Source organism: Tasmannia lanceolata, unplaced genomic scaffold (genome assembly GCF_043159265.1).
Source record: "Tasmannia lanceolata isolate RefF3 unplaced genomic scaffold, GAP_Taslan_0.1 ptg000018l, whole genome shotgun sequence".
Classification (NCBI taxonomy): domain Eukaryota; kingdom Viridiplantae; phylum Streptophyta; class Magnoliopsida; order Canellales; family Winteraceae; genus Tasmannia; species Tasmannia lanceolata.
The window spans coordinates 5,186,323-5,206,867 of record NW_027518695.1 but is presented as its reverse complement, the minus strand read 5'-3'; the positions used below and the strand labels follow the sequence as shown (position 1 = coordinate 5,206,867).

General features: G+C 38.8%; 2 protein-coding genes across 2 annotated transcripts; both read left to right on the top strand.

Annotated features, from left to right (window-relative positions):
- Nucleotides 1–1,233: 1,233 nt before the first annotated feature.
- On the top strand, nucleotides 1,234–5,260 carry LOC143851165 (putative xyloglucan glycosyltransferase 5). The gene is made up of 5 exons (XM_077360506.1): nucleotides 1,234–2,672; nucleotides 3,046–3,354; nucleotides 3,441–3,731; nucleotides 3,823–3,936; nucleotides 4,120–5,260. The coding sequence occupies exons 1-5, from the start codon at nucleotides 1,950–1,952 to the stop codon at nucleotides 4,759–4,761; spliced, it is 2,079 nt and encodes a 692-aa protein (XP_077216621.1). The 5' UTR covers nucleotides 1,234–1,949; the 3' UTR covers nucleotides 4,762–5,260.
- A 3,070-nt stretch (nucleotides 5,261–8,330) lies between these two features.
- On the top strand, nucleotides 8,331–20,118 carry SCY1 (SECY homolog 1). Its single transcript, XM_077360507.1, has 8 exons — nucleotides 8,331–8,581; nucleotides 8,773–8,942; nucleotides 11,899–12,284; nucleotides 15,448–15,747; nucleotides 15,830–15,919; nucleotides 16,401–16,524; nucleotides 18,566–18,729; nucleotides 19,717–20,118. The coding sequence occupies exons 1-8, from the start codon at nucleotides 8,418–8,420 to the stop codon at nucleotides 19,945–19,947; spliced, it is 1,629 nt and encodes a 542-aa protein (XP_077216622.1). The 5' UTR covers nucleotides 8,331–8,417; the 3' UTR covers nucleotides 19,948–20,118.
- Nucleotides 20,119–20,545: the final 427 nt, after the last annotated feature.

Sequence of the window (20,545 nt, the reverse complement as noted above, 5' to 3'; positions counted from 1 at the left end):
ACCCACCGCACCCCCTCTCTCAGCTCTTGGTGACACTAATTTATCATGAAAAAAAAATTCTGGCTAGTTAGCCGTGGGTTGCCCAAGGGCCAACCAAAAATTAAATTGGGTTGGCTTTCTCTAACCCTAACCCAACCCAAGGAAATGCCAACCTAACCGGAGCCAAAATCGGGTTGAACCCATCGGCTTCAAGTTGAGCCTTGTCCAAGTTGCACCTCTAGTAACAATATGGTTGTATATTATTGATCTATCGGCGTAGCATCAATCTTTGAAATAATATTAGACCATTGATATTAGCACTACCATGTTTTGATATTTGCACTAACTCATCTCGTCTTTTATTATTTAAACGCCTATCAAAGGTTATTACAATTCCCAAAAAGCTCTTAGAACCAATTTAAAATGAAAAGACAGGGTGAGTTTGTACAGTTGTTAAAGCATGATAGTGCCAATATCAGTAGGCTAAGATTAATGAGCTCTCTTTCTAGTAGTAACCTTTATAAGATTTTTCAATATAAAAATGGTTATTAACTGTCTCCTTTGAAGGCAGAGAATATGCCAAAGATGGCAAGGAATTGCAGAAGAATATGCCTTTCTGTCACGATTAAACATTGGTAAAAACATTTGATATGGAGATTTCATGAGGCTTCTTCCGTTCTTCGGAGTTACGACTTCAAAGTAACAAATGAGACATAACTCTTCTATTATTAGCTGACTGTCATTACAATCAAAGACACCATTGAGTACATTACTAATTAAGAAATAACCAATCTTTTTCAGAAATAAACTTGTCCAGGTAGTGTATTTGCAAATGACTAAAATACTCAATGCAAATTTAAACCTTAGATCGCATTGAGGGGTAATTTTGTCATTTCGATTAGAGTTCCATCTCCTTTGCCCTGACCAAAGCTTTACATACATCACACTCATGCATGCATGTACCGTACATGCATCTTTAATGGCATCATAACGTCGGGCGTTCTCTTGCTTTTCTTTCTGGCATTTGATATTCCACTACAATTTTTTGATAATGGGACGAAGTCACCTTGTCTTTTATAATTTAACAGCTGTCAAAGGCGATTACAGTTCTAAAAAATCTCTCAGTCGCCAATTAAATAATAAAATAAGGTGAGTTCGTTCCATTATAAAAACTTTTAGTGCGAATATCAGTATCCTTCCGTTTTTTAAAGTTTCCGCTTATTTTTTTCTTTTACCGTGAGGGTTGGCTGGTTTTATGCAATCTATTCCATATTTAAGAGGAACTGAAACAGAGGGTCCTTGCAATTTTAGCTCGGATTTGGAGGAGATCAAGGTCGATTGGGATCTACATTGCCTGTAACTATTCCTTTCTGCCAATTTTCTAATTTTTTGTGTGCTATTTTGATGATCTTGTTCATGTTCTACGACTTAAATTCCACTCTACTGTCAAAACCCTATCTGGGTTCTTTTCCATGTTACAAAGAGATGGGTTCTTTTCCATTTTACAAAGAGATGGAGTAGTCTAGAAGTTCTAGGGTTTTTCTTGTAGGGTATAGTTTGTGTGGGCTTTTCTCTTTGCAGGAGCCAAACAACCCATAGTAATATTTTGTTAAGTTAAAAAGTGCGATTTGTTTGTTTTGTCATATTGAATAATACGCACATGGTTTTGAGCTTTACATCTGCAGATACCTTTCTCCATAATGCTATTTTCCAAATGGTATCTTGTAGTGTGTAGTAGAGAGAGACTCTAGTTCCTTCAGTCTTATTTGCTGCATTGGATCTGAAATGCAGTGTTACAAGTGGGTTTTTAGGTTTTGAGTAGGTATCTTGTTTTTTATGGGGGAGCCTGAAATGGGTTCTTTGAGTTTCTTGATTTTGAGATCTGGGTTGTGAGTAAGGCTTTTTTGGGGGAGATTTAGGGTTTGGTTTCTTTGGTTAGGTCTTTTTCTCTGCCGTGAATTTGGGGGAAGATGGCTTCAAAGTTTGATTTTTCTGACTGGTGGGCAAAGGAAACACGAAAGGGGACTCCAGTTGTAGTAACAATGGAGAACCCTAATTACTCAGTTGTGGAAATTGATGGCCCTGGTTCTGCATTTCGGCCGGTCGATAAGAACCGGGGGAAGAACGCCAAGCAATTGACATGGGTGTTGCTTCTCCGGGCTCACCGAGCCGTTGGTTGCGTTGCTTGGGTTGCGACCGTCTTGTGGGCATTGCTTGGGGCTGTAAAGAAGAGGTTGATTTTCCAACAGGGAGTGGCCATGGAGTCAGAGAAATCGAGTAAAGGGAAGTTACTGTTCAAGTTCATCAGAGGTTTTCTAATTGTTTCTTTGGCAATTCTTGCATTCGAGGTGGTCGCCCACTTGAATGGTTGGAACTTTAGGAAACCCAATTTGCATATCCCACAGACATCTGAGATCCAAGGGTGGCTGCATATGGTTTATATCTCGTGGTTGTCATTTCGAGCGGATTACATTGCGGTTCCAATTCAAGCCTTGTCAAAGTTTTGTGTAGCCCTCTTCATTATCCAGTCACTAGATCGGTTAGTCTTATGTATTGGTTGTTTCTGGATCAAGTATAAGAAGATTAAGCCTAGAGTTGAAGGAGGGGATCCCTTCAATTCTGAGGATGTGGAAGGGTCTGGATATGAGTATCCCATGGTTCTTGTTCAGATACCAATGTGCAATGAAAGAGAGGTAAGAAGCTCAACTACCTGTTTTTACTTTCTTTTCTTTTTTTGTATAGTTTCCATTAAGTCAGAATTGCTAGTCTTTTCCCCCTTAAGATATGATAATTTAGTTTATGCTCATAGTCCAGTATAAGAAGTGGACCAGTGGATTGCATACTAAATGGCTGTTGTTACCCATATTATCATTATTAAAGACCCCTAATTATATCATTTTTTAAAAAAAAGACCCCAAATTCTAAGTAGTGATGATGGCAATAGAATTCCGAGAATACTCCACGGGAAATAGGAACTCGTACCAGCTCGCCAATGTCCATTTTGATGATATTCACCCCCAAAAGAACTCTTCCTGATTATTGATTGCAAACTGGTTTTGCCTACAGGTATATGAGCAATCCATTTCTGCTGTCTGCCAGATTGATTGGCCAAAAGATCGTTTGTTGATTCAAGTTCTCGACGATTCTGATGATGAAAACATTGTACGCTTGATCTCAGCCGAGGTTGCCAGGTGGAGCCAAAAGGGCATCAAAATCATATATCGCCATCGTTTGGTTAGAACTGGTTATAAAGCTGGGAATCTCAAGTCTGCCATGAATTGCGACTACGTCAAAGGGTATGAATTTGTTGCAATTTTCGATGCAGATTTCCAACCAAATCCAGATTTCCTCAAGCAAACAGTTCCACATTTTAAGGTAACCATACCTCCCCTCTTAGCAAATTCCACAACAATCAACTTTAATTTTTCTAGTTTATCACTCCCTTCTCTACTGTGTTGCAGAACAATCCTGAACTAGGGCTGGTTCAGGCTCGATGGGCTTTCGTAAACAAGGATGAGAACTTGTTAACTCGCCTCCAAAACATTAATCTATGCTTCCACTTTGAGGTGGAACAGCAAGTTAATGGCATTTTCTTAAACTTTTTCGGTTTTAATGGTACCGCTGGTGTTTGGAGAATCAAAGCTCTGGAGGACTCTGGTGGTTGGCTTGAGAGAACAACAGTAGAGGATATGGATATTGCCGTTCGTGCCCATCTCAACGGGTGGAAGTTCATCTTCCTCAATGATGTCAAGGTATTGTTTCTTCATGGAAAGCTGTAATTTCTATCCTGCTTAGCTTTAAATATTAATGTTTGTTGATCCTAATTGTGAGAGTATTTTCCAGGTCCTCTGTGAGGTTCCAGAATCTTATGAGGCTTACCGGAAACAACAACATCGATGGCATTCTGGTCCAATGCACCTTTTCCGCTTATGTCTCCCTGCTATTATAACTTCCAAGGTTTGTCATCTTACTAGTTTTAATTACAACCTTACCATTACTCTAACTTTCCTAGTTTTGATTTATTACAACCTTACCTTTCCCCTGAATTTCCTACTTTTGATTATTCATAGCACCATACCTTTTCTTATCCAGTCACCCTCTGTCACAATTTTATGAGGAGCCCTTAATTTTGTTTTGCAGATATCAGTATGGAAGAAAGCAAATTTAGTACTGCTATTTTTTCTCTTGAGGAAGCTGATCCTTCCGTTCTATTCTTTTACATTATTTTGCATAATTCTCCCTCTAACAATGTTCGTACCTGAGGCCGAGTTGCCCGTGTGGGTTATTTGCTATATCCCTGTTTTCATGTCGTTTCTCAACATTCTACCTGCTCCGAAATCATTCCCTTTCATTGTCCCCTACCTTTTATTTGAGAACACAATGTCAGTGACTAAGTTCAATGCCATGGTAGCCGGATTGTTCCAGTTAGGGAGTTCGTACGAGTGGGTTGTCACTAAAAAGGCAGGTAGATCATCCGAATCTGATTTAATAGCTGCTGCCGAGAGAGAATCAAAGATCACGAACCATCCTCAAATTCACAGAGGTGTTTCGGAGAGTGAGCTCGATGAGCTGAACAGGTTGAAAGAACAGCCAAAAGCTCCCCCTGCAGTGAAAAAGGTAAACAAAATTTACAAGAAAGAGCTCGCATTGGCTTTTCTCCTACTCACTGCAGCGCTCAGGAGCCTGCTATCTGCTCAAGGTGTCCACTTCTATTTTCTACTCTTCCAAGGAGTGTCGTTTCTCCTCGTGGGTCTTGATCTAATTGGGGAGCAAATGAGCTGAGATAAGAAAAAACCCATCATTTCAGTCATCCAATCTGAATTTCGATGCCACACCTCATGTTGGCATCGTTAAATCTTGATTGATTATGCTCTTGATTCTCCCAACAAAGGTTGTTCAATATCGTCCCATTGAAGTTTGATAATTCGCCTCCGCAAACAGTGGCCGAGGAGGAATTCCATCCTAATAAATAAGTTTATGGTCTTTGAAGTGCCCTGATAGAATTTTTATAATCTTTCTCCCCTTGGAGTTCTTCTATCCTTTTTCGCTGTCTGTCAGTCATTCTTCTCTTGAATTGATGATTTGTTATAGGTAAGATTAGAGTCTTTATTCTTGCTTGGGTGTGGTTTGGTATTCAGATTCAGATCATATATGTATTTGACAAAGCTAAGGAAATTGGTTGCTGTTTTCCCAATCCATCTAGAGATGTGTTACAATCATCTGTATATTTGAATTAATTCAGTTTATTCTTAAAGAAGATATCTGATCGCCACTTTGTCTTTATGGGTTCTCTTTGTTTTATATTCTTCCGATTCCTTTTGCTGCAAATGATTTTGTTTGGTTTGGTTAAAGAAAATGTCGGCAGGGCAGTGAAGGATAAGGTTTGAGTGTGGGAAACCGAGGTTTTTGGTATCCCAATTATGGTTAAATGATAAGAAAGTAGAAAGAGATCCTGCCATTTAAACATATGGGCCCTTGCAAGCATCTTTCTGTTTTATGGGCACACAAACAGCCAAGAATGCCATGTTCTAGTTTAACAGGAAAGGTTAAAACCTCTTTAATATTCTATTTCACCTCACCCACTTTTTTGTAGTATTATATCCTATCATTTTCATTGTAAAAAAGGGTACTTCGGAAAAGGTCGAATGGATAAGAAAAGGATGGGAAGTTGAACGTTGTACTTTCTTGCTAGCCTGACTGAGAGTTTTTACCTAGCCATAAACCCAACCTTGTGCCGGTTTTTAGAGTGGAGGATGTGGTGGTTTGATCCAAAGGATCTGAACGTTAATAGACAGGATTTGAGCACAATTGGATATGAATCATGTCGATTGAATCCATATTTATCTGTCACTTACACACCACTTATCATTTATTTGTATTAAATAATTTAAGTATAGTCTAATTGACTCTCTTAAAATATTTAGAAGTATAAAATTGAAAGACAGTAACTAAGTGGGAGTTAATGATTTTGCTGGATTGGAGGTGATTTTGGTTGTATATAAACTTTTTATCGAAAAATCTTTTCTCAAGGGGGTAGTTGATATTTTCTATATTTTTACATATTAATATATAAGGAATTGCTAGCGTCCATCCTAAAAGGCATTTCGCGGCTCGTCTGTCACATGTCAACCATCTCTGAATCGAGACAAAAGCTGTTGTCTTCGTTCGAGGTGGCTGGTCTAACATGCAACACACCAGCTGCAAAATGCCTTTTGCGATGGACCCCAGCAAATCACTAATATATAATATCACTGATTTTGGTTATATATAAAATTTGGGAAATGATATCAGCAAAACCATGTTTTGATATTTTTACTAAATCATCTTGTCTTTTAGTATTTAAAAGCTGTCAAAGGTTCATTATAATTCCCCAAAAGCTCTAACAAGCCAATTAAAAAAAGAGAAAGATAAGACAAGCTGGGTTTGTGATATCATTTCCCGGCGGTAGGTGATGTACCATGGCTAAATAAAAAAAACCAGCGGTGGAAATTGAGGGAGAAATATTTGAAATAAGGTACAACCGCCCTCAGGGGGCATTTTGTTCTTTTTATTCATACGGTGCCACATTCCAATCAACTCTATTTTCGATGCCACTAGTCTAAAATTTCAGTTTTTTTACTCAAATTCTGGTTCATTTTTACTTAACATTTTCATAGGCGGTGTCCTAGTTTACCTTTTCTTTTATTTTACTTTAGGCACCACGGAATTTTACTAGCTGTTGCAAGCTGTGGCTCCAAACCTCATAAAAAATCCTCATAGTCGGTTGAAGACCGTGTATACGAACTCTTTTTTGTTTTTTGTTTTTAAATAGAAAGGTTTGCAAGTGCACATTGGGGTAAAGATCGCCCCATATATAATGAGTCCCTATCGGTGTTCCTAATTTGGCTATACAATCAGCCAAATCGTTACGGCATTATTTACATAATTGATCACGAGGTTTATGTTCACAAGCAATGCACTCGACAATGCCAGAATTATTTTGGTTCTTGGGACTTTTGTGGAACAAAAAACTTCCCGGGAGATTGGTGGGAAAAAAAACTCCCTGGAAGTATCCCGGTAAAATAAAAATCCCATGTTTAGTTGACCGGACTATGGTGGGAAAAAAAAATCCCGCTTTGTTTGGTTGCTTGAACTGTTGGGAAGAAAAAAGTTCTTCTTTTGGTTCCTCGGATTTCGTGTGGGATTATTTTGGTTCCTAGGATTTTTTTTTCCAGCTTTAGGTTTCGTGCGGGGTTATTTTGGTTTGTGGGATTCTTTTTTGCCCACTATATATAACTAGCAACCAAACGTGGGTTTTCTGCGGAAATTCCACAAAAGTCCCAAGAACCAAAAAAATTCTGGCATCCAAACGGAGCAAGGCCCTATTTGGATTCTAGGAAATTTCTGGAAAATATTTGAAAAGTTAATATATTTCTAAAATTTCCTACTTTTTTACACCAAAAAAATTTGGACCAACCATATTCAAATTTTTATTTACTCAGGGAGCTTCAATTTATGATAGGTACTGATACTGGCACTACCATGCTTTGATTCTTGCACTGATCAACCTGTTCTTTTTTTAACGAGCTGTCGAAGGGGTTTTACAAGGGAGATGATTTTTTCGCTACCCCGGCGCGCTAATAGGATTATGTCCCTCCTTTTACGTTTTTTGACATCAAATCACGATAATTGTCCGTGTGTTTGGGGGGTGGGGGGGGGTGGATACTGAACCCGTGCATAGGTATGAAATTTGAGAAAGCACAGCAATTTAAATCCCCCCTCTTCTTAACATGAATTGTGGGCAGACTTTAATGCTTTTTGACATCATATCATGCTAAAAGGAGGGCGCATAATCCAGGGGTGGCGTGGGGGTGTGTGAAAAAATCATCGCCCTTCTAATTCCTAAAAAGCTCTCCAAAGCAAATTAAAAAGAAAAGACAACGAGAGTCAGTGCAATTTCGCTTGATGTAAGATCTGGTTGGTTGAAGTGGAACATGTTTCAGGAGTTCTGCTACCGTAAAATAACTACCAAATTAAAGGGAAAGTTTTATAAGACAGCTGTGAGGTCAGTTCATGAAATCCAGAGTCATGAAACACAATTAATACGGTAGAAATGACGAAATCCAGAGTCATTTCCACTCTTTTCTTTATTTTCAAGAGGGGTTCCGTTTTCAAAGTGTTTTCCAAATTAATTAATTAACTATACCCATGACATTTCCCTCCAGATCATGGAAAGAAAAAAATTTCCAAAGAAAAGTTTTTACATCAGAAATATTTTCTTGCAATCCGGCGTGTGTAAGTGTGTGTGTTGAGAGAGAGAGAGAGAGAGAGAGAGAGAGAGTTTTGGTTAGGGGTGCGTACTAAGCACCGTGCGTATTGGATTGTAGAATGATTATCCTTTGCAAACAATCGTTGTAAGAAGAGGGAAAACAAGACAGAGGAAGTTCCAGTGGAGGATAATGTTGTTAACGGTAGGGGAAGTTTGTTGGCCCCTCTTCTCTATCACCTCTCCCGCTTTCAAAACCCCTACCAAACACTCCCCTCGAATTTGCAAAGCCACCCTCTCTACTCAAACTAAACCCAACAACCCCTCCACATGGAAATCCCATCTCCCCTTCTCCAGGTACTTCAATTCATTTCTCCTTTCAAATGACTTCTCCAATTCATCTTCAAATTAGGGTTTTTGTTCTTCTCCTTTCTGGGACTTCAAATTCTATTATTATTTTAACTTCATCATCATGCTTTTACACATTTTTGCAATTTTTTATGCAGTGTTTACTGTTTTGTTTTCCCGCTAATTTGAGTTCCTCGCAGGCATAATCAACAGAGAGATATCTCAGTTTTTGATCCTTTAGGTTTGAATGACGGAGCGTCTTCGGGTTTTAATGCTGCTTGGGAAGGTATAGTGGACTTTTTCTCTCAATCCCTTGAAAGCACATCAAGTACAAGGAAGGAAAAATCTTCTTCTGCTCGGGGAGTTGCAGGTTTGGTTCTTAGCCCATAGTTATGTTACAATTTGGATTCATTCACCTTATGTATGCATCCAATAAACTCGTCATGATTTGACCAGAAGGATCTCTGATTATCATGCTAACATGGCCCTGATATCAATTTGATGCAACCTGGCTCTCATACCAATTTGATGCAAACCTAGCTTTGATACCATTTTGATGTGAATTTATGTCACTCATACGAATTTGGTGCGAACTTAGGATTCAAAGATCAATTATGGGAACTTATGGAGCGTAAATAGGTTCTAATTTCAGCAAAAAGAACACCATACATTCTCATAACAGAATAAACAACTAGTAGAAATCAAAATACAGTTAAATTTTTATAAAGATTCAATGCTTTTGAGTTCTTCCACCAATAGAAATCAAATCAACCTAGAAAGTTCCATACAGTAGATTATAAATCGGGGAATTCAACTCATTAATCACATATCCAATTAGGCCTGTCAAACAAATCAAATCTATAAAAACAAACTCCCTAACTATAGTCCAAAGAAATCTTGAAAGGATACAGGTAAGGGATGTATTGGGTATAGGGTTAAGTGGAATGAGGGTAGGCTGATTAAGACAAGCAAGGGTGTAAAACTAATGGGGGAGGCTCAAAGAGGAAAATAGTGGTAGATTGTAATGAAAATAAGAATGTAGAGGAAATCTGTACTTGTAATGCGGTACCAAGCCTTGAGCGTCATCTTGTTGCAGGAGGTTTCGAAGAGGGGGAAGAGAGATAGCTAGAGTAGAGATGAAAAGGGGATGATCTCAACCAAGATAATGAGATATAAAGGAAGAAGGATCAAGATCAAGAAAGATCCAGATAAAGAAAGATCAAAATCAAGAAAAATCAAGATTAAGAAAGATTAAGGGCATGTTTGGCCACTAGGAAACATTTTTCATGACAAATTGGTGACTCCAAAGTGGTGAGATAGGGGTACGGCAGGTGAAGTGGCTAAAAATCCGGGAACAAAAATCCGGAAACTAGTGTGGAAGTGGCTAAAAACCAGGAAACAGTCGATCCTATTTTGAGTGGGGTTTCTGTTTCCTGGTTTTTAGCAACTTCCACACTGGTTTCGGGATTCTTGTTTCCGGATTTTTAGCGCCCTACCCCTATCTCACCACTATGGAGTCACCGATTTGTCATGATTAAAATTTCCTGGCGGCAAGACCTGCCCTAAGGTCAAGAGGGGGAAATGTTGGAGTGGAAGAGGGGAACGATTTATATTCCTAACCGAGGGAATGGTTTATACTTTATATGCACAATCGAGGGAGAGCAGTTTATGAACCCAACTGGATGGAAATTGAGAAAAAGGGAAAGGGATAAAAGGATGTAGGTTTTTTTTTTTTTTTGGGTGGGGGGGCAAAGAACGAGACAAAGAGCAGGAGGGAGAGAGTAATAGTAGAGGGGAGGAGACAAGAGAAAGGGATGAGATGTGATGGAGTTTCTAGGTTTTTATATGAGCGAATTGAGTTATTTAGGTGGTGGGGCTATATGTTTGACCAATACGCTAAAAGAAGGCATTAAAAGGACTTTATGTGGAAGTTTAACCAATATGAAATAAGAAATATGTACGCCAGGGCTAAAAAGGCTAAAAGATGGGTTTAAAAAGATAATTGGGCTATGGAAAATGGGGGTAAGGTAGGTCATAGGCGGATGTGGACATCCCCCTACATCTAAGCTAAATAAAATGTTAATAAATCAACTAAAATACTGCATAAAAAATAACATATGTCCAATAGTCCAATAAAAAAAACTAAATTTTATTGCTAAGATATTGCCTGGATCATATCAAATTACTTGATAGGAATTGTGAATCTATTGGATGATATATGCCTATAGGGATTTGCTAGGGACCATCACAGAAGGCATTTTGCGGGCCGCCTGATGCTTGAGAGAGCAGCGACATAGGCTCAATTTCCAACAGATTTTGTCTTATTCATTTAATTCATCCGAGGTGGCTCACTTTTCAACAGATTTTGTCTTATTCATTTAATTCATCCGAGGTGGCTGCTCTCTCATGCAACAGCCAGTCCGCGAAATGCCTTCTTTGTGTGTGTGTGTGTGCGTGTGCGCCCGTGTGCGTGTGCGTGTGCGTGCGTGTGTGTGTGTGTGTTCCACATTAAAGCACCAAATTATAAACAATATTAAACCAATATTTAAAATCTGCTTTTGGACATACTCCAGGGTGACCTGGTGGTCACGGGTTCGAGTCACGGAAACAGCTTCTCTGCAAAGCAGGGGTAAGTCTGCGTACATCTTGCCCTCCCCAGACCCCGCAATGGCGGGAGCTTCGTGAACTAGGCCTCCCTTTTTTTTGGACATACTCCAGGTGCATAAATATTCCTAATACTAGGTGCTTAACCCATCAAACAGGAAGATCCTGAAGTTGCAGAAGGAATAGTCAAATCTCATCTTGACACCCTGGGAATCAAGGCATAGAACATTATGGAATGGAAATGCAAGATAAAACCCATAGATATGGGTGGGAAAAGCTATGGTTCTTCGTTAACTTGAGAAGCTATGGTTCTTCGTTAACTTGAGAAGCTATGGTTCTTCGTTAACTTGAGAAACTAGGAAGGAAATTCTCATTAAACAATCAACTGGTTGCACCTTATTTCTTTTTTTTTAAGGTAAACACACATGTTAATAAAAGAGCCGACCGAGATGGTTTCACCTTATTTCTATACGTAAACTGAAGGTACTTGATATTCAACAAATGGAAGTGAAATGACTAGGCCTACAGATGCTCCGGGATTTCCATTTTAATGGGTATATGTAATAATTCTCTGATGTTTTTGGGGATTAAATTTATTTCGACTTCACAATATAACATCATAGCCACTTATGCTAGGGTCACACTTAGAAATAGGTGGTGAAGTGATCTAATTTATTTGACAGTCTGGTATCTCACTTGATTGCTTACTTTGATATTGGCAGCTGCAATCGAAGATAGTTCCATCGACATTGGTGACTTTTTCAAAGGCCCACTGCCGGGAAAGTTTCTGAAGCTCTTAGGATATTTAGCCTTATCCCGACTTGGGATATACATACCTTTAGGTGGAGTCAACCGAGAGGCTTTTGTTGGTAACTTGGACCAGAATAGTCTGTTGAGCACGTTGGATTCATTTTCTGGTGGAGGCATTGGTCGGTTAGGGATATGCTCCCTTGGTATTGTTCCCTTTATCAATGCACAGATTGTATTTCAGCTACTTACACAGATTTATCCCAAGTTGCAAGACCTACAGAAGAGAGAGGGTGAAGCAGGAAGGAAGAAGGTTCTTCAGTATACTCGCTATGCGTCTGTTGGGTTTGCAGTAGTACAGGTAAAGGACTTCAAATTTAGAGTGGTGATTGGATAGACAAATATGATGCATATGAAGGGTTAATGATTTCTTTGATATGCCCTATATCTGCTTCATCTAGCTGTCCAAATTGCACTTCAACTTTTTTACATTTGTGACAAGCATATTAGAAAATGGCGAACAAGACAACCTTTGGTATTTTTTTATACTCAGTAAAGTCTTATTGGATCAACGTTTTTATGCACAAAGTAATCCATTTTACTCATTATTATATCTTGTGTAGTCTGGGCATTGCCATTTTGACTTTAACTTACCTCTTTATTAGAAGTCATTGATTGAATATAGAGTGTGGCATAGCTTTAAATCCCCCAATAACACAGTTGCTGTTGTTTGGACCAAGAAAACGTGCTTTGGGCTTGAAGAATGGCGAATATCATTTTGCATATCAATATTTGTGCTCCAACTCTTCCATTCCTGTCTCTCATATAGTACTAATGCAATGGCTGATGAGCATGATAGGGATGGAACCAATAGATTAATCCTTGTTTTTAATTTTATTCCGATAGCCTAGTAATGGCTGGTGGGTCTTTATTTTTTTTTTCTTGTTATTTTGTGGCAGGGCCATCTCGGCCCTCCAACTATTTTTTTCTTCTTCTCTAATGAAGTTATCTTTCGAAAAACACGATTGAATGTAGAATGGATATAGAAGTTTGGATGTTCTTATAGGGAGTCTATTGCCATGCTAGTTTAGGCCCTTCTTCGAACTTAAAGAGCCGCGCGGGGGGGGGGGGGGGGGGGGGGGGGCATAGTTTCCATTGAAGATTGCTTATCACCTCTTGTTTACTTTTTTTTATTTGAATGATAGAGAATTCATAAATAAAAAACCGAGGAGGTTTGACTTTAAACAAACAGAAAAGAGGAAAAAAAAGCAACTAAAAGAAAAAAAAAAAAAAAACCAACAAAACTCCTAAGGGAGGGAGCTGATCAAAAGTAATAATGTCAACTCTCTTGACTCCAGAACAGGCAAGGTGATCGGCATCGTATTTAGCTGATTGCCAAATGTGATGTCTCATCAATCTTTTCAAGAATTTTCTTAGTAGCGTCAGCAAACCTTCACAGGAATCAAACCCCATCTTTGATCCATCTAACCACATTAAGGGATTCTCCCTCAATAATTAGATCATCAATTTGAGAATGATCCATCAGCCAGCCTTATACCTCTTAGAAGAGCAAGCACCCGCAACCTCATTTGAGTCTTTCTCGCCAATAGAACCCTTTCTCGCAGAGCTCCTAAGTAGACCCCCAATGTCATCTGGACTCAAATTACCTAAGATCGACCCATCAAAGTTTGGCTTCAAAAACCCAAGAGGGGGAAGACCCTATCGCGGCTTCAGATGCTCCTTTCTACAATTGCTCACCCATATTTCCTCTCGAGAATTATGGAAAGTGGTATAAAACTCCCTCATGTCATCGTGGCTCTCCGGAGTCGCCTCCTTTTTCCCTTGGCCATGTTCCACATTTTGCCCTACAGAGTCAATAGAATATCCTTTGACTCCCGAGTTATGACCGTGTCAACCAAGTACTCAGCTGCGTCAACCCTCGTTCTTGGCCGCATCCGCCCTGAGTCGACGAGGATTTTTCTTGGGTGCATTTTGACCCGCATCCGCGTTTTTAAACACTGGGTAATTGTAATACCATGGAAACTTGGAAGAGTCGTCACCAAAAGTATCGATGTTGAGAAGATCTGCCTCTTGATATAGTGAATACCTCTAAAGACTCTCATTCCTTTCCTTTAATGTGGCCTTGAGAAATAGGTTCCAAAGCGTTCTACCTCTTGATGGACACGGGGCAAAGGCCCAAGACTAAAAAAGATAAACTATAGAACCAGGATGAAACACCATATCGTACGAGTAAAATTATAGTGGAGCAACATGTGGTCAACGAACTTAGTATCTTTCAAAGACAAAGCACAGTGGCCATGGTAAACACCACGCTCTCCGATGGGGGATAGACAAAAGTGGTGAGATTAATGGTAGACTGGTAGTAGAAAGAAGTCACCAAAAACTCCAGTCTTATATTCCTAACCGGACTCCCATAAGAAAATTTATCCGCCGACCAATAGTAGCTTCATTGCATCTCAGAATCGCTTTCAGATTTTTTTAACTTTCTAAGAGCCAGGGCTACTAAAAAGGAGCGTGTCATCAGCATTCTGAAGATGACCATTAAAAAAACAGCATTCTGAAGATGATTCACTTCCAACCCTGGCTGGCCGACCTTAAACCTTTCTATTAGACCTGTAGAACTAGCTTTCCACATCATTCTACCAACGGAATCCTCCATAATGGTAAAAAAACGGCAATAAAGGATCACCCTGGCATAAGCCACTTGTAGCCTTACAAAAGCCATTAACCAAAATCAAACACCACGCTGAAAAAATGCAATTCAGCATCCACCCACACCATTTAACACCAAATTCCATTCTGTCCATGAGATAAGGCATCCCATTCCACCCATGCCTACTGAAAAGCATCATGTTTACTATTATCTAGAAAAGATTTCCAGACCTCCTGCTAAGGCAGTTAAAATGACTAATGCAGAAATTCCCAAAATGCCTTTAAACAGCAGAAAAACTTTTAAACAGAATCTGCATTATCGCATATACTACTGCAGGCAAAAGGATGAAAAGTGGAGAAAATGGTTCTGCCAGATAGCTGTTTGGACTTTGGATACTGTATAGTAAAGTAGATATGAACTCAAGAAGTACCTTCTATTGATAATAATTTATTCATAGGGAGGCCTGCAAATGCAGACCATGATCCAAATGATGTGTAGGCATTAGTTGGATCAAGAGATCAATTTTGTTTTAACTTAGTAAATGCAAAGAGAAAAAGTAGGGATGCATAAAGAAACGGAACATAATGCGAAAGGTTAATAGGCATTGTGGTATTGTAAGGAGAAAATAGAGACTAAAACTTAATAAACTATGAATTAATCACTTCTATGTGCTAAAACATTGCTTTTACATTCCTAGTTTTGTTAGATGCTTTGGAATTTGATAGCGGACCTTCTATCTCCTACGAAAATTTAGGCTAATGCATGCCTTAGCATTTCTTTCCACAGATAGATTTAATAATGTACTTCGCAACTCAATATTCTTTATAACCCTTTCTACTTTCTATGACAGGCTATTGGGCAAGTACTTTATCTTCGTCCATATGTCAATGATTTTAGTACAGAATGGGTGTTATCAACCGTTACACTATTGACACTTGGATCAGTACTAACAACTTATATCGGGGAAAGGATTTCTGACCTAAAACTTGGAAATGGAACATCTCTCTTGATCTTCACAAGTATTATTTCATACTTGCCTGCATCATTTGGGAGGACAGTTGCAGAAGCATTTCAGGATGGAAACTACATTGGACTTGTCGCCATTGTTGTTTCATTCTTCTTATTAGTTCTTGGTATCGTATATGTCCAGGTAATGTCTGATTCCTCCATTCAAGTCAGTTTGGTTGAAACATTTGTCATGTGTTAACAAGTTTCTCAACAAAGGGTTGCAGGAAGCTGAGAGGAAAATCCCACTTAATTATGCTTCAAGGTACAGTAGTAGAAGTGGAGGACTTCAAAAATCAGCCTATCTTCCTTTTAAGGTTCGTACATGGAGCTCTTGTTAACTAATGTTATTTTCCTAGATTATAATTGGCGTGCTTGCCGAACTCTTTGGTTGGAGCTTGTATCTCGAGTTATTGGGGGCCCACTGGTGGTGTGATGTTGAACGACTGCTCAGATAACTTTATTAGCAGCTGCCAGGCTGACTCACCGAGTCGGGAGAGCACCCCTCGACACAGTTAAACCTGGTTCTGGATATGGTCGAACTGCCACCAATCTATTACCTTTCAAAAAAAAAAAAAATCGGCGTGCTTGATGGTGCTATAAAATTACAAACAGCTTTTTGGTGTTAATCCTATATGGTTGACTGCCGGAGTGTGCAGGCAATATAATTATAGCATTGTCTAGAGTTTTAGGCTCATGCATAGAATCCTACATGTTTCTCCATGAATAGTACATTTTGTTGTGTTTTAAGACGCATTGGGATATTTTTGATATAATCTAACAGGTTTGGTTAAGCAGGTGAATAGTTCTGGTGTTATGCCTATCATATTTTCAACATCATCATTGGCTCTTCCTGGTACATTAGCACGCTTCACTGGTATTGCTGCTTTGAAAAAAGCTGCAGTTGCTTTAAATCCCGGAGGTAAGGCATACCCTTTATTATTATTACCAATGGAAGCTATTAAAACATGAACTTGTATGAAGCTCATAATTGATTATTCATTGGTTTTATGGGTGATATTGTGGATTCAACTGAAAAAACTGTATTTATATTGATCTGTGGTTCTAATACAGAAATTTAAGTAGATTGTGGTTATAACTTTTCAATCCTGTTGCTATTGTACTTGTAGAATAATAATATTGCTTTGTGTTAATTAAATTAGTTGGCCATTGGCCAAGGAACAGAAACCGCTTCATGTAATCATTTACAATATCTCTAAAATTATGCATGATATTCATCTTGGACCATTTTGGAGTTTCAACCTATTTGCAGAAGCTGTTTAATCTTTCATTTTCTAAGTTGGCTCTTAAGTCTTAACTAGATTTAATCTTATATTTTTTGCAACCAATGGAAGGAAACCACTGATTATCCACTGCAAGATGATGAGAAGAATCTTGAATTCCTCAATCTTTTAATGATGGTGTGTGTGTTTTAGACAAGAACTTTGATGTGCTGCTTGGTGGTTATGGACAGATTTTGTGAGAAAAGAAAAACATCCCTTACACGGTACTTTGGGGATTTGGAATGAAAGAAGCAACAGGATATTTGGATAGGAAGTTGAGAGATAAAAAGATTGATACTTTGTTTGGACCTAGAAAAGGTTTAGGTATTTCAGTGCAATTCGTTGGAGTTGGAAGGAGGGAATGAGAAGTGGACCTAGTTTGGATATAACAGCGGCAGGAAGGGTGCCATAACTCACTGAGACCCTCTAACTTAATTTCCGAGTAAACTCATCTTGTATAACCTGCGTCCCGCAGGTATTCATAGTGTTTTCAGGGGCAACTCAACTCAACTCAACAAAGCCTTTGTCCCAAGCTACTTGGGGTCGGCTAAATGAATCCTTTAGAAAACAAAATTCATGAAGAAGGTAAAAGGGATCTACCCGGCTCTAATCCTGGTTCTAGTTGGGTTCTTCTACGTGGATCATTTTCTTCCATTCTATCTTATCCAAGGTTATGTTCTCTGTTATGTTCCTAGCTATCAAGTCTTTCCTCACTGTTTCTACCCATGTTATTTTCGGTCTACCCCTACCTCTTTTTACTCCCTCAATTTGGCACGAGTCACCTCTTCTCACCGGAGCATCCAAAGGCCTACGTTGGATATGTCCAAACCATCTTAAGCGGTGCTCTCTCATCTTCTCCTCGATTGGAGCCACCCCCACCTTTTTACGAATGTCTTCATTTTTAATTCTATCTAACCTTGTGTGGCCGCACATCCATCTAAGCATTCGCATGTCCGCTACACTCATCTTATGCACATGCTGCCTTTTGGTGGGCCAACATTCTGAGCCGTACAGCATGGCTAGCCTCACAGCTGTCTTATAAAACTTTCTGTTTTCAGGGGCAATGGAGGCAAAAGTGATGAGAACCTGTTAGGGTCCATTAAGAGCAGGAGGTTGCATGGGCCTTCTTCAACAGCCTTCTTTTGGGATGACTTGTTGTGCAAGCTTTTGGTAGAGCGTGGTACTCAAACTTATTGCTCGGGTAACAAATGGAAGGCTGGGACTGCAAGGAGAGCAAACATGATCGATGAGATATTGTATTTGATAAGAGGTTTAGAATTTTAGATGTGTCATTTTCATATTTTAGGAGGGAAACCAAGGAGGTAGATGATTTCTTGCTAGGGGAGGGTTTATTCAGACGACAAATGATTATTCGGCAAGATTTGCTACATAAAAGAATACGCAGCATAAACAGGAAGTACAATGTATCCAAGCATAAAAATGCTGGACTGTCCTCGCTTGAACCCTTTTCTCAGTTGGAAGGTGCTTTGTGTCACAACTGTGAGGTTGTGGGTTTGATACAGCATACCTATACTAAAAAATAAATAGTAGTGGGTTATATTTTTAATGCCTGTGTTTAAGCAATTCATTGTTTTCTTAGCGTTTAACAGTTGAAGTTCTTTTTTCTAATAGATAAAAGTTTCCAAACTGTCAGGCCCCTAATCTGATCAATTCTTATAGGTACATGGTATCTCCCTACCAACATACTATTAATAGCTTTCTTCAATTACTACTATACTTTTCTGCAATTGGACCCGGATGATGTCAGCGAGCAGTTGAAGCGCCAAGGTGCTTCCATCCCACTTGTCCGACCTGGGAAAAGCACAGCTTTATTCATTAAAACGGTAAGTCTACTGAGAATCTGATACTTTTGAGTTGTTGGACAGCTTGTAGACATCTATTAACTGTAATTTCATTTCTTAGTGGAAATAGAGTTCATATGTTGGTGCAAAGCTTACACTTTCGTGGAATATTAAATACTTCATCTATATTTTTGAAGTTCTCCATTACAAATAATAGTGATGTAGTGCACCTGATTTCAGGCCGTCCATTATCTACTTAACACTGATGAGATCTTGATATTATAGTAAAGCATCACATTTTTTTAAGTATCATTATGTTATAATGCTTCATTGCTGGATGTGGCCTCCGACCTACACTCCAAAGCAAGGTGATTACATTATGTTGTTATTCTGCTGATTATAACCGGCCAGAATTGTCGGTGGCATCTCATGAAGCAAGGAATGACCCCTCCCTGCAAACATCAACTGGGTACTTATAGCCCCCACTACATGCCCAACATGTAGGAGGTTCTCAAGAAACCCAACGGATCTTTATTTACATTTTAATATTGTTTATTTTTTCTCACTAATCATATTTAAAGATTCATCTGCTGTAGAAAATATGCTTGTGTAATACAATTTTGTGACATAAGCACCCTTCAAGAGGAAAAATAAAAGCATCAGGTTCTAAAATAGTTTTCAAAGGTATTCATGATTTGGGTTTTGTTCAATATAGAGACTTTACTGCTACCTGGTTAAAGCATCTTCTTAAATCTTTACTCTCCCCCTCAATTTCTTGCTAGAAAAAGAAATGCAAGCTGCTTTTTTGTTTACAATAATGCGGAATAGGTACAGTTTCATTTAATAACTAGATAAAGATAAAACCTGAAGTGGAAAATGGATGTTTGCTCTCTCCCATTCATGCTTAGCGAACTTACTTAGCGAACTTACATGCATCCAGTTGGAATCACTTCTATTAGAAGCATGGAACATCTGATGGGATTGTTTAGCTTTCAGGATATGTTTTTACTAGTTTTTGGTTGAAAACAGGTTCTTAGCCGGATATCGGTTCTGGGTTCCACCTTTCTGGCAGTGCTGGCTGCTGGACCTGCTGTGATAGAACAAATCTCGCACTTGACCGCATTTCGTGGATTCGCCGGCACATCTGTTCTTATTCTGGTTGGGTGCGCAACTGACACCGCACGAAAAGTTCAAGCAGAGATCATATCCCAAAAATACAAGAACATCGAGTTTTATGACATGGACAAGTATGGTGAATAATTAAGCAGTACTTTTAAGTCCCCTCAAACAAATAGCATGTGTTCTCTCTCTGTAGTCAGTCTTCATACAATACAATGGAGCATTTTTTGTAATTATTTCAACATGTATATTCCAAGAGGCAGCATGCCATGAGGCTGTGAATTGTAACCTCATCCCAATTCATCACCATTTTTATGTTTTTCTTCTTTTTTTTTTGGATTAATGACAAAAGCTTTGTAGTAAGAAGAAAAGCATTACAAAAGCATTCCCGGGCAAAAATCTGTTCTGATCCTGACTGGTTTGCAACTGACGGCATGTAAATTTCTGGTAGAAATGACATCTCAAAAATATAACATTTCCCAACAAATAGATTTTGTTTAGAATCTTTAACCGAAAGAATCAAATGATTCAGTTGATGCATTCGAGTAAGAGTTTGAAACAGGTATGAAACTGAATAGCTGTTTGCAAATAAGGTTGTTTTAAGTTAATCTTGCTTGAAAATGAGATGTTAAGGTTTCTTTGGAAGCCATTAAGTATATAATTTGAAGATTAACATATACGTATTGTGGGAGAATAAGAGCAGCTCACAAAGCCATTTCAAAAAAAAAGAAAAAAAGAG